Genomic DNA, 13,770 nt, shown 5'->3' on the forward strand with positions numbered 1-13,770 from the left:
GGAGCCTTATATTTCCTCCACTCCCTTGGTGGAGTTCTCTGATGACATCAGCCAAAGGGATACATCGGGAGCGTGCCCGTTTCCTTTCATTGTTACCTGTTTGTCTTGAGGCAGATTACAAGTTAACCCGTTTATTATTTTTTCAGTCTCCACCAAGCTTTTGCTGATGAGCCTTATAAAGCCATAGACTGTGCACTCCTTCCAACTCACTGTAAACACAGTAAAGGTCTTCAGAAATGGGCATGTATTACGTACTTCTGACATTGTAGGAGGTAAAGACACCGAATTGTTTAACTACAGATCCACTCTTTCTATGATTCTTCAAACTTAGTGCATTGTTGATAGATGAACTCTGAGCTTGTGTCAGATATATTCTTAGCACAGTCTCTCAGCAGCTGGCTAATCATCAGTCAAAGTCTGTAATTAGAATCAATCCACCTGAAAGATCAACTCATGTTGTTATCCAACAAAAATGAACTAGCTGTGATCATTTATTTCTTTATGTTTCAAAATGTGCTTTTATTTTTCATAGCTTAAAGCTGGCTTGGTTGATAGCTTTGAAAATTTAGGGGTAGAAATTTGGGAGCAACCATTTTTGGGGCACGTGGGGGTGAGGGTACATTCCCTGTGCCTGAATAGTGAAGCCCGAGGTGCCTCTGATACTGGGCCTTGGGCCTCATTTTGGTGGAGCCACCGTGGCGCAAACAACCAGCTAGTGAAGAGGAAACCAAGATCGGGTCCCTGCTAGTGTTGTGTGATTTAAATTTCCTCTGCTACATCAAGGGAGATATTCGGCAAAGAATCTAAACTGTATTGGATACATTAAGTGATATAAAATGTATTAGGAGGAGATATGCAGCAACAATTTATGTAAAATATTATAAAGAGAATGGTTAAAAAAAACTGGAATGAATGATGTGAAATGTAAAATCATTGGGGGAGGACAGAGAGGTGATATATATATATATATATATGTCAACCATCGATGTCTCACTGCAGTTGGAGGTAAGAGGGTGGGGAAAATGCAAATGGTTTTAGAGAGCATTGGTAGGAACCAGTAACTCACTGGAGCTTTCACTTCTAAGGCTAGGAAATAGAGTTGATGACAACACTGTGCTTCCAACTTAAAGGCCTGGATTTTAGCCCACTCTCGTTAGTCCAATAAAATATTGAATTATAAAGCCAATACTGTAGAATACAAGTCAAAGGGAGTTGTGATTAAATTGGTCAGACTGCACTAGATTGCCGTGTCCAATTCTGATCACCAAGTTAGAAGGGAGACTTTCAATCGTTGGAGTTAGAGCAGTAAAGAGTCACAGGATGATTGCGAGTGTTAGAGGACTGAATTATGAGGAAAGACTGGAGAAACTTCAATGCTCCTATTCTCCCTCCAGTGGTACCGATTGCTGACCCCACCAAAGTTTGTAGGGTTAAGGGAGGGGCCTTCACCAATCGGCCTTCTCCTGCCAAGGGCTGCAGAAGCATTGCTGTAGGCTGGCTGGCCAACGGGTGGGGAGGTGCCAGGTCTGGCTGTTCCTAGCGGTCCATTTTTTCAGGGGGCTACTTTAAAATGTAACACAAAAAATCCCCTCAATCTTCGGGAATCCAGATCCCAACTGCTGCTATCGGCTAGGTACTCCCAGAGATACTTGTAGCAATGTTACGCCAAATCTCAACTGAGGGCCTAGAAGTGGGAACTCCCAATTTAGGAAGTCTTGTGCTGATGGCCTTGTAGGGGTGCACATAAGTTTCATCCCCCCCTTCCCCTCACCAACAAAGCCATACACTTAAGGTCAGGTCCTGGTGTATCTGGGTCCAGGCTGAGTTTGAAGCTGTTCCAGTGGTCTGCCAATGGACTTCCAGCTGGAATTCGCTGAAACAGCCACACAATTTCAGGACTAATCATTTTTACAACGATCAGATCAAGAAGTAGACAATGCTATGTTACTTATTTGTCTTCTAATTTCCAACAGAACGGGATTATCAAAAGGAACAGCTGACTATAACCATTTTCCTGAAAAAACAAGTGATTCTCTTCCAGCCAACTTTACAAAACATGTTCAAGGAGCAATTCAAAGTTACAACAGGTAAAATGTTTTCATGCATTATTTAAGTGATAATTAGGGAGAAATGGTACAGTTATGAATGATTAATGTACACGGGAATTAGTTTAGTCATGAGGTGAAGCCAGGTGTAATTGTTGAATATTGGTGCATTTGCACTGACCAGGCTCCTGGTAGATATTATTGTGTTTGTTATAAAGATGTGAATAAAAAGGCTACAAGTTCAATTATTTGAAGTACACCATTCTCCATTTCTCACACACGGGAAAGTTACACTTACAATTTATTAAATTATCATTGAATTTTCCATTGATTGCTAGTGAAATGATTTGGCTTGCTGGGAAGTTTAGTGTGAATTTTGGCAACAGTAAATACAATAGTGCATGTTAATGATATATTTCCATGCTTGTTATGCTCATTCAGATTAGGAATGGCATTGTTGTTAAAATCTGTTACATCTCTAACTTTTTCCACTTCTGACGATAGGTTATCGACCTGAAACATTTACTCTGTTTCTCGCTCCATAGATGCTGCCTGACCTGCTGAGTACTTACAGCATTTTCTGTTTTTATTTTAGGTTTCCAGCATCTGCAGTATTTTGCTTTTGTATTATTATTTTTAAATGTTGCTGTGTTCTTGAGTCAACAAATATGCAATGTATCAAAAGACATTTATTAATGTATCACTGGTTAAATGCTGTGTGGTTCCTGAGCGATATAAACCAGTAACGTCCCTGGATCAATCCTACTCCATGCTAAATTAGTTGATTTAATTTGCAGGAAGTGGGAACCTGATAATTGGCTCCAATACCCTGGGCTAGTGAGTAGAAAATCAGCCATGACTTAAGCTCCTGTCCAGTGTACATACGTGGACAACAAATGAAGATGGGATGAGAACTCACTGTGATCTTCCTGTGGTAGGATAGCCTGAAAACAATCTAGGCTCACAGACTGATACTTGGGCTGGTATTGGAGGACTGATGCCATAGTGGAAGCAAATAAGTCAACGCCGTCAGCAAGAAAGTTTGGGTGGGGGTACATGATTAAAAACAAATTGTGGGTAAATCTTTGATATCATAAATTTTTCAGCATAATACTTTCACTCAGAGAATTTTGATAAAATGCAACTTATTCATGTGATGTCACTGTCTGCTGCTATGCCCCAAAGGCAATGATGCTCTTATACATTAATTCGAGTGATGCTGTAAATCTCTGACAGATTCCATCTGGCTGCATTAGCACCATTGTTAAGATATTTATTAGTGAAACATATTGCTAACCCTTTGATAAATATCCAGTGGGTAAGGAAAACAATATTTTTGGTTGTTGGCGCTGTCAGACTCCTCAGCAGCAATTTATTTCATAGAAACATAGAAACATAGAAAATAGATGCAGGAGTAGGCCATTCGGCCCTTCGAGCCTGCATCGCCATTCAATAAGTTATTGGCTGAACATGCAACTTCAGTACCCCATTCCTGCTTTCTCGCCATACTCCTTGATCCCCCTAGTAGTAAGGACTACATCTAGCTCCTTTTTGAATATATTTAGTGAATTGGCCTCAACAACTTTCTGTGGTAGAGAATTCCACAGGTTCACCACTCTCTGGGTGAAGAAGTTTCTCCTCATCTCGGTCCTAAATGGTTTACCCATTATCCTTAGACTGTGACCCCTGGTTCTGGACTTCCCCAACATTGGGAACATTCTTCCTGCATCTAACCTGTCTAAACCCATCAGAATTTTAAATGTTTAAACAAGCCCAGTTGATCCAGTCTTTCTTGATATGTCAGTCCTGCCATCCCGGGAATTAGTCTGGTGAACCTTCGCTGCACTCCCTTAATTGCTGTTTGTGGGATCTTGCTGTGCGCAAAATTGGTTGCTATGCTTCCAACATTATAACAGTGACTACACTTCAAAAGTACTTCATTTGTTGTGAAGCACTTTGGGATGTTCTGAAGTTGTGAAAGGCACTATATAAATGCAAGTTCTTTCTATATTTCAATACTATGCTGGAAAAAACACAAACGGAATGTAGAGGTTCTATTTTTATTTTAATATTACAATAGCTGGCTGCATGACATACCATGTGATGGAAAGTAACTTTCCTTTTCCCTTTAGTAGTGAATCCATTGTATCTGAATCATCTAGTGGGCAGACCACGCCAACAGACCTTAATAATTCTTGGTCTGCAATCCAGAGCTATACAACAGGCCTTTCCACTGAACGCAGTTCAGTCTACTCCTGGAGAGATGATGTGAGTATTGCAGAGTGAAAAGGATGTTGGGAGTTATAGACAGGGTGACAAGGATGCTGGGAGTTATAGATGGGGTGACAAGGATACCTAGTGTTAGAGATAGGGTGACGAGGATGCTGGGAGTTATAGATGGGGTGACAAGGATACCTCGTGTTAGAGATAGGGTGACGAGGATGGTTGGTGCTGTGGACAGTACCTGGGAGTAGAAACTGGTGACATAAAGAATGGTCGCCTGCTGAAGCAGAATAATTTTACCACTGCTGGTCTGCAACTCACAGATAAAGAGGTGGGAGAGAAAAAAATGAAATTTGTTTCAAGTAGATATAAATGTAACCCAACATTTTATACCAGTTGTGAGTTCTGACTTGGAGGTGCAATTTTGTATTGTGGACTCATAACCATGTGGTTCAAGATTGGCCAAATTTGTTTTAAAATCCAGCCACCACCTGAATTCTGAATCGGTCTGTTGTCTGGTCAATAACTGATTACAGGTACAACGTCCGAAATCCGGAATCATCTGGACTGAGTCCGTTCCGTTTTTTGGGCTTTTCCGGATCTCAGACAAGAAAATCAATAGTTTGAAATCCGGAATCTTCAACCGAATCCATGCTGGGTTTTGAGCGGCGAGGTCCGAAATCCAGCAAAACCCGACCTTCCGCACAGATTCGGTCGAGGATTCCGGGTCTCAGACTTGATTTTCTTGTCTGAAATTTGGAATCCTTGACTAAATCCATTCCGTATTTTGGGTTTTGCCTGAAAAATGTCCCATTTTCGGACAATAATTCAGGATTCCGGACGACTCCATCAGCTATGTGCAAAATGTTCAGTTTTTAGACAATTCCGGTTTTTGGAGTTCCGGATTTGGGATGTTGCACCTGTATTTGCTTTTCACCCCTTTTCTCCCCATCCTCTCCTGAAAGTTAGAACTCTTATTGGGGTATGGTTCCACAAATACCAGGCACCCTCTGTCACCTTGCACAAGTGCCCATTCTTCCTGTGAATGTTAAGAAACTAGTCCACAGCGGGGAGCATCACAAAAAGACCTGCTGCTATTCTCACCTGCAGTCTACACACTGCGCTTTCCAGCAGGGTCACCAGGTAGCTCAGGAATAGAAACATATAAGAACATAAGAACATAAGAAATAGGAGCAGGAGTAGGCCATACAGCCCCTCGAGCCTGCTCCGCTATTCAATAAGATCATGGCTGATCTGATCATGGACTCAGCTCCACTTCCCTGCCCGCTCCCCATAACCCCTTATCCCCTTATCGTTTAAGAAACTGTCTATTTCTGTCTTAAATTTATTCAATGTCCCAGCTTCCACAGCTCTCTGAGGCAGCAAATTCCACAGAAATTTCTCGGCATCTCAGATTTAAATGGGCAGCCCCTTATTCTAAGATTATGCCCTCTAGTTCTAGTCTCCCCCATCAGTGGAACCATCCTCTCTGCATTCACCTTGTCAAGCTCCCTCAAAATCTTATACACCTCTCATTCTTCTGAATTCCACTGAGTAGAGGCCCAACCTACTCAACCTTTCCTCATCCCCAGAATCAACCTAGTGAACCTTCTCTGAACTGCCTCCAAAGCAAGTATATCCTTTTGTAAATATGTAAACCAAAACTGCACACAGTATTCCAGGTGTGGCCTCACCAATACCTTATAGAGCTGCAGCAAGACTTTCCTGCTTTTATACTCCATCCCCTTTGCAATAAAGGCCAAGATACCATCGGTCTTCCTGATCACTTGCTGTACCTGCATACTATCCTTTTGTGTTTCATGCACAAGTACCCCTAGGTCCCACTGTACTGCGGCACTTTGCAATCTTTCTTCATTTAAATAATAACTTGCTCTTTGATTTTTTCTGCCAAAGTGCATGACCTCACACTTTCCAACATTATACTCCATCTGCCAAATTTTTGCCCACTCACTTAGCCTGTCTATGTCATTTTGCAGATATTATGTGGTTAACTATTAACTGCCAAGCAAGCCAGTTGTACCAAACCGTTACATCAGTGATTTAAGAAGGTGGCTTACCATACCTTCTCAAGGGCAATTAGGAATGGGCAATAAATGCTGGCCTTGCCAGCGACACCAACATCTCAGGAATTAATTTTTTTAAATTGCTAGACTGCCATCCTGGTAGTGTACAATTCAATGATCATGTAGTTGTTGACTAAGCATAACAATCAATCTCATTGTTTACAATAGACCCAACTATAATGTGAGTTAAACCCTAGTGGTGGAAAGCTTTGAGAACCAAAGGTCCAAAGTCACCTGCTCCTCCTGAGCATGTTACACTTACCATATGTCATGTCTCAAATTACTCATATACTGCATCCCAAAATGTTATTTTCTGGAAGCAATCTATCTAATTTTCCTGGGAACCCTGTTTTTTTTAATCCCCTTATTATCCTGGGGACACTAAGGCCTACTCCACAGCCTCAGCACTGACCAAATCGATCTGAATCCATAAAATTATTTAGAAGCTTACACTCAAATTTGGATTTCTTCATTTGCAGTCCGTTTTTGTCGTGTAAGTTCAGGTGTAGATTTTTGTGTTTCACCTCTGATGTTGGATTCTCATAACAGTCCAAAGAAATTTAATTTGCATCGATCCACAACTGCTCTCTTACTCACACCTGATTCAGCCAGAAACAATACAAGTTACTTTCATAAGAGACATCGCTGGCAAATAAGAATTCTTTGTGCTTGGGTTTTAGGAATTTGACAAAGCAAACACACGGACAGTACATCAGCTGTTCTGGGAAATCGATGAGATGCTGTTTGAGGGAAAGGTGAGCTGTCGTACTGAAAGCATTCAAACTGAGTGTCGAGAATGGACGGAACGTTCACCCCAACTCAGGCGAGTACTTCACCAAATAGAACAAGTCACCTATCTCCAGATAACACCTAACAGCATTATTAACTGAAACAATAAGACGGAAATAGCCATTTATGTAGTGAGGATTAGAAAAAGAAATATGCAGAGGGGATTTTAAACCTAGCTGTCCAGCGAAAACCAGGCAGGTGAGCAGTTAACATGCCGGGTGACTTACCTGCCAATTTCCTGCCTGCTACATGCTGATCCTAACTTTAAGCTGCTCTTCTGAACAGGCGACAAAGATATCCACCTGCTGGGGTCCTTTAAATGAGTAGGTCTGGGACTGATGACCTGATCGGGCCCTGACTGAAATTTTAACCCACTGTGGCTTTCCTGCCATTTTGGAGCTGCTCAGAAGAGGATCGAGATGTGAGGAAGCTCTGAAAGTAAGTTTTTTTACTGTTCTTTGTCGGGCCAGGAGGGCCAGGAGTGCTCATCTGGGTGCCACAAAAACAGTTTAGGCCTCCCTTACCCTAGACTTACCCCTCCCGCGAGACCCTCCCAGAATCCCCTTCCCCACACCTACCTACAAGCTCATGATGCCCAATTTTCTGCAGCCCAGCTGTTGATTCCCACCCATTCCGGGCAGGAAGTGGACCTGTAGCATGGTAATGAGGCCCGACACGTAATATCACTGTGGTCTCATGTTGCTGACGGGCGGGCGGGCGGGAACTCACGTGAGGTGGGTTTTAACTACTGCTGGAGACCCGCTGGGAGCTAAAATAGGAGGAGAAAACAATGGAAATCTGACACAAAAACAGAAAGTGCTGGAAACACCAAGCAGGCCGTCAGTATCTATGAAGAGAACAGATGAGTTCACGTTTAAGGAATAACCCTTTATCAGAACAAAACAATGAAAATTAAACATTCATTTAAATTGAATCAGAACAAAGGGGAGGAAAAATGGGAAAATACAAGAGAGTATTGCTGAATGATTTGTAACCTATTTTTTTTTTTAAATCAAGCGGTGGTTAGAGGATGTTGTTCTGATCTGGAATGCACCACCTGAAAGGTTGGTGAAAAGAAAATCAATAATAACTTTTAAAAGGAATAATTGAAGAGGTAAAAATTGCTGAAGGGGCAGGGCAATGGGACTAATTGGATAGCCCTTTCAAAGAGCCAACACTGGCACCGACACAATGGGCTGAACATCCTCCATCTGTGGTGCATCATTCTATGATTCTTTGACCAAGAAGATGTTTGCATCAAAGAATTAAAATAGTCATAAATGAAGTAAGGGAATCAAGAGGCTGAGGCAGTGAGAGGTAAATCAGGTCTGACGCTTGTGTATGTATAATATAAGTATATACCCTGTACACTCAATGTACAGTTACATAAGACCACTGAATGTATCTTCACACTGTATACACTATGCCTGTACCACCAGAGGGTGCAACTGGTGGAGACCTAGGGGTCACCTGTACACTGCAGGTAACCAGATATAAAAGGGAGTTCACCATACTGTACCTTCATTCAGGAGCTGCAATAAATGGACTAAGGTCACAACAGTTCACGTGCAATACCTTACCTCATGGAGTCATTACTAGAGTACTTACAGACACAATAACGCTGAAACAGGAGAAGCCGATGAAACAGGGTAAAGGAAGGAAAACAAAACAAAAGCAGAAAACGCTGGAGGACCTCAGCAGGTCATGCAGCTACCAAGTGCCGAGGGAAGGTTTTATCCCTGATACATCACCGGATTCATGTTTTATCGACGGATGCTGCCTGACCTGATGAGTACAGCATTTTCTGTTTTTCCAGCACCTACAGGGGCTGAAATTCAGCTTCCCAAAAAGGCCGTTTACCGCCAGAAAGCGGCGGCCAAGTGATAGAGTCGAGCGGCCGCCGACTTCCGGTCCAATGGCCACCACCAGCGAAATTCAGCTGGGCGGTATCTGCTTCTGACCCGCTGCTGCTGACCGTCCTAAGTGCGTAATCAAAGGGCACACCGCCGATCTCCCGCACCTCCCGGTGAAATTTAGCTGCAAAAATCATAAATGCACCGTGCGGTGCCCCCGACAGCTTTTTCTGTCGGTGCACCTTGTACTCTGTGTGTGAACCATGGCAGCGCAGCGGCCCTTCAAGGGTAGGCACACTGCCGTGGCCGCCATGTTTTTTTTCCCGGCTGACTTCCCGATCGGCCGGACAATTATGGCCCCGGGTTTGGCCGGGCCGCCAACAGGCAGCCTGGCACCCCCTCTTAAGTGCCAGGCCACTGGCCCGGCCAAAACCCTCCCCGGTGGCCCAGTGCTAAACAATTGCTGCTTCTCTCCCTTTTAAATGAGGGGAGAGACGTGGTGACACACATGCACACTGACATCATCATTGCTCTGCTGCTGATTGACAGCAGTGGTGACTCAATCCCGCCTCCACCTCCGCCCCCTCACCAGTTCTTACTGCCGCACTTCCGCCCCCATTATGACCGACTTCCGGTCTGCCTTAAAAAAAATGACAAACAGCTGAATTTCTCGAAAGAGGCCATCTATTCGGAAGCTGCGGTAAAACATTTAAAAAATGGCAGGTGCGACCCGTTTCGGGCGGGGCTGAATGTCAGCTCCAAAGTGTTTTGCTTTTTACTCAAGACAAAAAACCATGCTGACACCAAGGTCGCAGACTCATCCCCCAGCATTGTGTTCTGACAAAGGCTCCCTAGGATCCCTCCCTGTGTTGGCAGTTTTTCGTGTAATGATTGCTCTCCCTAGGCCAATTGTTGCTTCTTTGGGTCTCTCTTTTGTTTTTGTATTGAGATACTCAGCTAGAAATTTATTTAGAAATAACCTAAAATAAGAACTGGGCAGAGACCTGAACAGTGAGCAATAAGTAAGGCATAAGCCTAGAGAGTAAGTGGTAAGCAAGACAGAGACCTGAGAGGTGACTATAAGAAGGCTAGATACCTGAACAAAGAGCAATGAGCAGAGCAGAGGTCTGAAGGAACAGTCAATGGGATAGAGGCATGTAATATGAGTAGTAAGTATGATCAGAGGCTCGGAGGTCAGGAATGGACAAGTCAAAACCTGGACAAAGTTCACAAGTATTGGACGGTGACCAGTAAGGCGCCCATGGGCCTGGATTTTGATCAGTAAATGGGATATTGAACTGGAAATTGAGCTGACAAAAATTACATAGGAATGCAAGGTGTTTGGGCAACAGTAGTTATTTGTTTTATTTGTTTGTAATAAATATTGGAAAGACCGAAGCCATTGTCTTTGATCCCCACCACATACTGCATTCCCTAGCCATTGACTCCATCCCTCTCCCTGGCCACTGCCTGAGGCTGAACCAGACTGTTTGCAACCTTGCTGTCCTATTTGACCCTGAGCTGAGCTCTGACCACATATCCTCCCCATCACCAAGTCTGGCTACTTCCACCTCCCCAACATCGCCCATCTTTGTCCCTGTCTCAGCTCAGGAACCCTCATCCTTGCCTTTTTTACCTCAAGACTTGACTATCCCAATGCTCTCTTGGCTGGCCTCCCACCTTACACCCTCTGTAAACTTGATTTTGTCCAAAACTCTGCTGCCTGTATCCTAACTCGCACCAAGTTCTGTTCACCCATCACCCCCGTGCGCTCTGATCTACATTGGTTCTCGGTCCGGCAAAGCCTTGATTTTATGATTCCCATTCTTGTTTTCAAATCTCTCCACGGCCTTTCCCCTCCCTATCTCTGTAACGTCCTCAAGTCCTACACCCTCCAAGATTTCTGCACTCCTCCAGTTCTGGCCTCGTGTACATCCCTGATTTTAATCGCTCCACCATTGGCGGCAGTGCCGAAGCTTTGGAATTCCCTCCCGAAACCACTCGCCTCTCTACCTCTCTTTAAGATCCTTCTTAAAATCAACCTCTTTGACCAAGCTTTTGCCCACCTGTCCTAATAGGTCCTGAAGTGGCTCGATGTCAAATTGTGTTTGATAATGCTCCTGTGAAGCACCTTGGCAGGTTGTGTGAGGTTAAAGGCGCTATATAAATACATCTTGTTGTTTGTTTAGGTATTTTGCTTTGTGCACTTTCACATGCAAGAAGATATTATAATAGAAGGAAAACAGTCTAATCTTGATTGGTGTAGAAATGCTGTTTGGTGAAAAGTAATGTAACTAACTGGATGGTTTGACTTCTGCACCCTTTTTGTACACGCTGCAGGATTTTGGGAACCCAGCTCTTGCTGCCAAAAGATGAAGGTTTTCAACATTTCCAGAGCAGAGGAAACAGCTCCATGGTAACTAGGACATTACCTAGTTTCTATGATAGCACCAGCGATATGAAAGAGTAAGCTTTATATCATTGATTAAACAGACCTTCAGTGAACATTATGAAAGAATTTTCCAGTGTCAGCTGATCTTTTGTATAATTTTTGTATCATGAAGGTTCGGGTCAGTTTTACTTATTAAATTAATTGCTGTGATCAAATTGTACTATTTTGGGTTTTGTTCTGCAATTCTTAATGATTTCAGAAAATAGAATAAGTAATATAGAAATTACTGTGGGTAATACGTAGAAGGATGATTAATGTATTTTTATGACATTCCTCTATCCATTATTTTTGTGCAGGCATTAAGCTGTTTATTTTAAATAGGTTAATGCTCCTGATACATGGCAAACACAGCAATCATAAACAAAAAGCAAAACAAATACTGCAGATGCTGGTAATCTGAAACAAAAACAGATCATGCTGGAAGCACTCAGCAGGTTAGTCAGCACCTCTGGAGAGAACAGGTGAGTGAAAGTTTCAGGTATGGACCTTTTGCCAGAACTGGAGGATATTGTAGCTGAACAGTATTTAATCAGAAAGATATATGCGTGTGTGTCCATGTTGTGTGTGCAGGCGAGCCCTTTCCCTTTGTTCTGTTCCTTTAAATGCTTTTCATCTGTGATTTTTTCCAGTTCTGATAAAGGGTCTACATCTGAAAGGTTAACTTGTCTGTTCCCTCCCCACATACTGACTGACCTGCTGAAGGTTTCCAGCATTTTCTGTTTTTGAGACGGAGCAGTGTTTGTTCACTGATACTGAATCACTAACATGATTTCCAGCCTATTTTTAGTTCATTCCTTATGTTATGATTGTCTTCATTTACATGTCAGAAATAAATGTATCAGCACCATAAAATTGCTCTGTTAATTGCAATGCTTAGAACTCTAACAATATAGGATTGAATAAATTCATCTTGTAGAATGCAAAGCTCTAAAAACATTTCCCCTCTTCTCTCAGGCTGAGCCTCTCAGGCATACGTCTGCTTCCCACCCAATCTCCCTTCCACAATGCGTTAGAATCAAACTCCACTCTGAGTTCCCTCGACTCAGACTCCTCCATTTTCTCATTCCTAGAAGAGGAGATCTATGATGTGGATGGAAACATTGAGGAGTATTTTGCATATGACAGTAAAGAATGGTAAGTGGAGGATATCTATCTCTTTATCTATCTCTTTATCTAAATATAGTGTTAACTGCTTTCAGGAATGGCTTCAGGGTAATGTAAACTGTGTTACTGTTATCATTCCTTTGAGTGTAGAAATGATGGAGCAGGGGACTCGACCAAAGGTTCACCAATGGGAGCCTGGTGATAGATTGGGCTCATGCATTAACGTGCAGCAACCTGGAATTTTGATTTCCTGCTTGTTAAGTTGCCATTGTCATCTAGGCTGTATGGAGGAATGCGAGTCTTATGGAGCTGTATGGAGGGAGATCAAATCAGCAAATCATTCTTTCAGACCTCCTAATTACCGAGAAATCAAGAACCTTTGTAGATTTTGGGGATGGAAGGGTGAAGGTGGATTGGTTAAACATGGAGACAAAAGACAAAAGCCCCAATTTTAACAGTCCGGGAATCAAGCTTGTGGGAGCCAAAGTGAACGGTACCACCCCCCCCCGAACCCCCGCTCCCCCCACCCTAACCTCGGCAGTATGAGGTCCAGGCTATTTTAACAACCGGGCCTCATCTACCATCCTCTAGTCAGTTACCTACCCAAAATGAGCAGGAAATGGCATCTGGCTGGCGGATGGGAGTGGAATATCAACCGGCATGAGACCATTGGAAGTCCCCATGAACAGTCCCCAGCACGCGGGTAAGTCGTGGGTCAGTGCTTTCAGGAGCATCTCATGATCGGGAGGTAGGTGAGCCCAGGCAAGGAGGCCTGAACTTTCCTTGCGGGGTCTGGAGGAGAACCCCTGGTCCTCCTTGCCATTCAACAAAAGTAAAAAAAAAGTTAATTAACATATTTCTTTGGGTCTCTTTTAGCCCTGACTCTCCTTCCCACTAGCTTCACCTGGTGGGAAAGCCACAATGACTTCAACGCTGTTCAGGCCACCGGTTAAAATAGCAGATGGGCCCCACTGATGTCATTGGAAACCAATCTGCGTATTTAAAGACCTCACTGGTTTCTGGTGGGTATCTTTCTCCCCTGCTTAGAAAAGCAGGTTAAAATGAAAAAAAACATTATCATATTGGTAAATTTAGAAGTTAAAAATTTCAGATGGCACATGGCTCATAAGGTAACTTTTCCTTCATGTCTATTCCGGGTTCCACATTAAGTGATTGCAGACAGTCTGACTTTAGTGGCTTGAAATTGAAGATATGTGAAG

General features: G+C 43.1%; 1 protein-coding gene across 1 annotated transcript in view; it reads left to right on the forward strand.

The window, feature by feature from the left end:
* LOC139232368 (protein FAM149A-like) overlaps positions 1–13,770 on the forward strand; it is a 187,919-nt gene that overhangs the window by 110,980 nt on the left and 63,169 nt on the right. Inside the window, exons 2-6 of the mRNA XM_070862570.1 lie at positions 1,974–2,087; positions 4,178–4,313; positions 7,033–7,175; positions 11,335–11,460; positions 12,401–12,580. Coding sequence (XP_070718671.1) covers positions 1,974–2,087; positions 4,178–4,313; positions 7,033–7,175; positions 11,335–11,460; positions 12,401–12,580 — 699 coding nt within the window. The remainder of the gene's footprint in view (positions 1–1,973; positions 2,088–4,177; positions 4,314–7,032; positions 7,176–11,334; positions 11,461–12,400; positions 12,581–13,770) is intronic.

Source organism: Pristiophorus japonicus, chromosome 2 (genome assembly GCF_044704955.1).
Source record: "Pristiophorus japonicus isolate sPriJap1 chromosome 2, sPriJap1.hap1, whole genome shotgun sequence".
In the NCBI taxonomy this organism is placed as follows: domain Eukaryota; kingdom Metazoa; phylum Chordata; class Chondrichthyes; family Pristiophoridae; genus Pristiophorus; species Pristiophorus japonicus.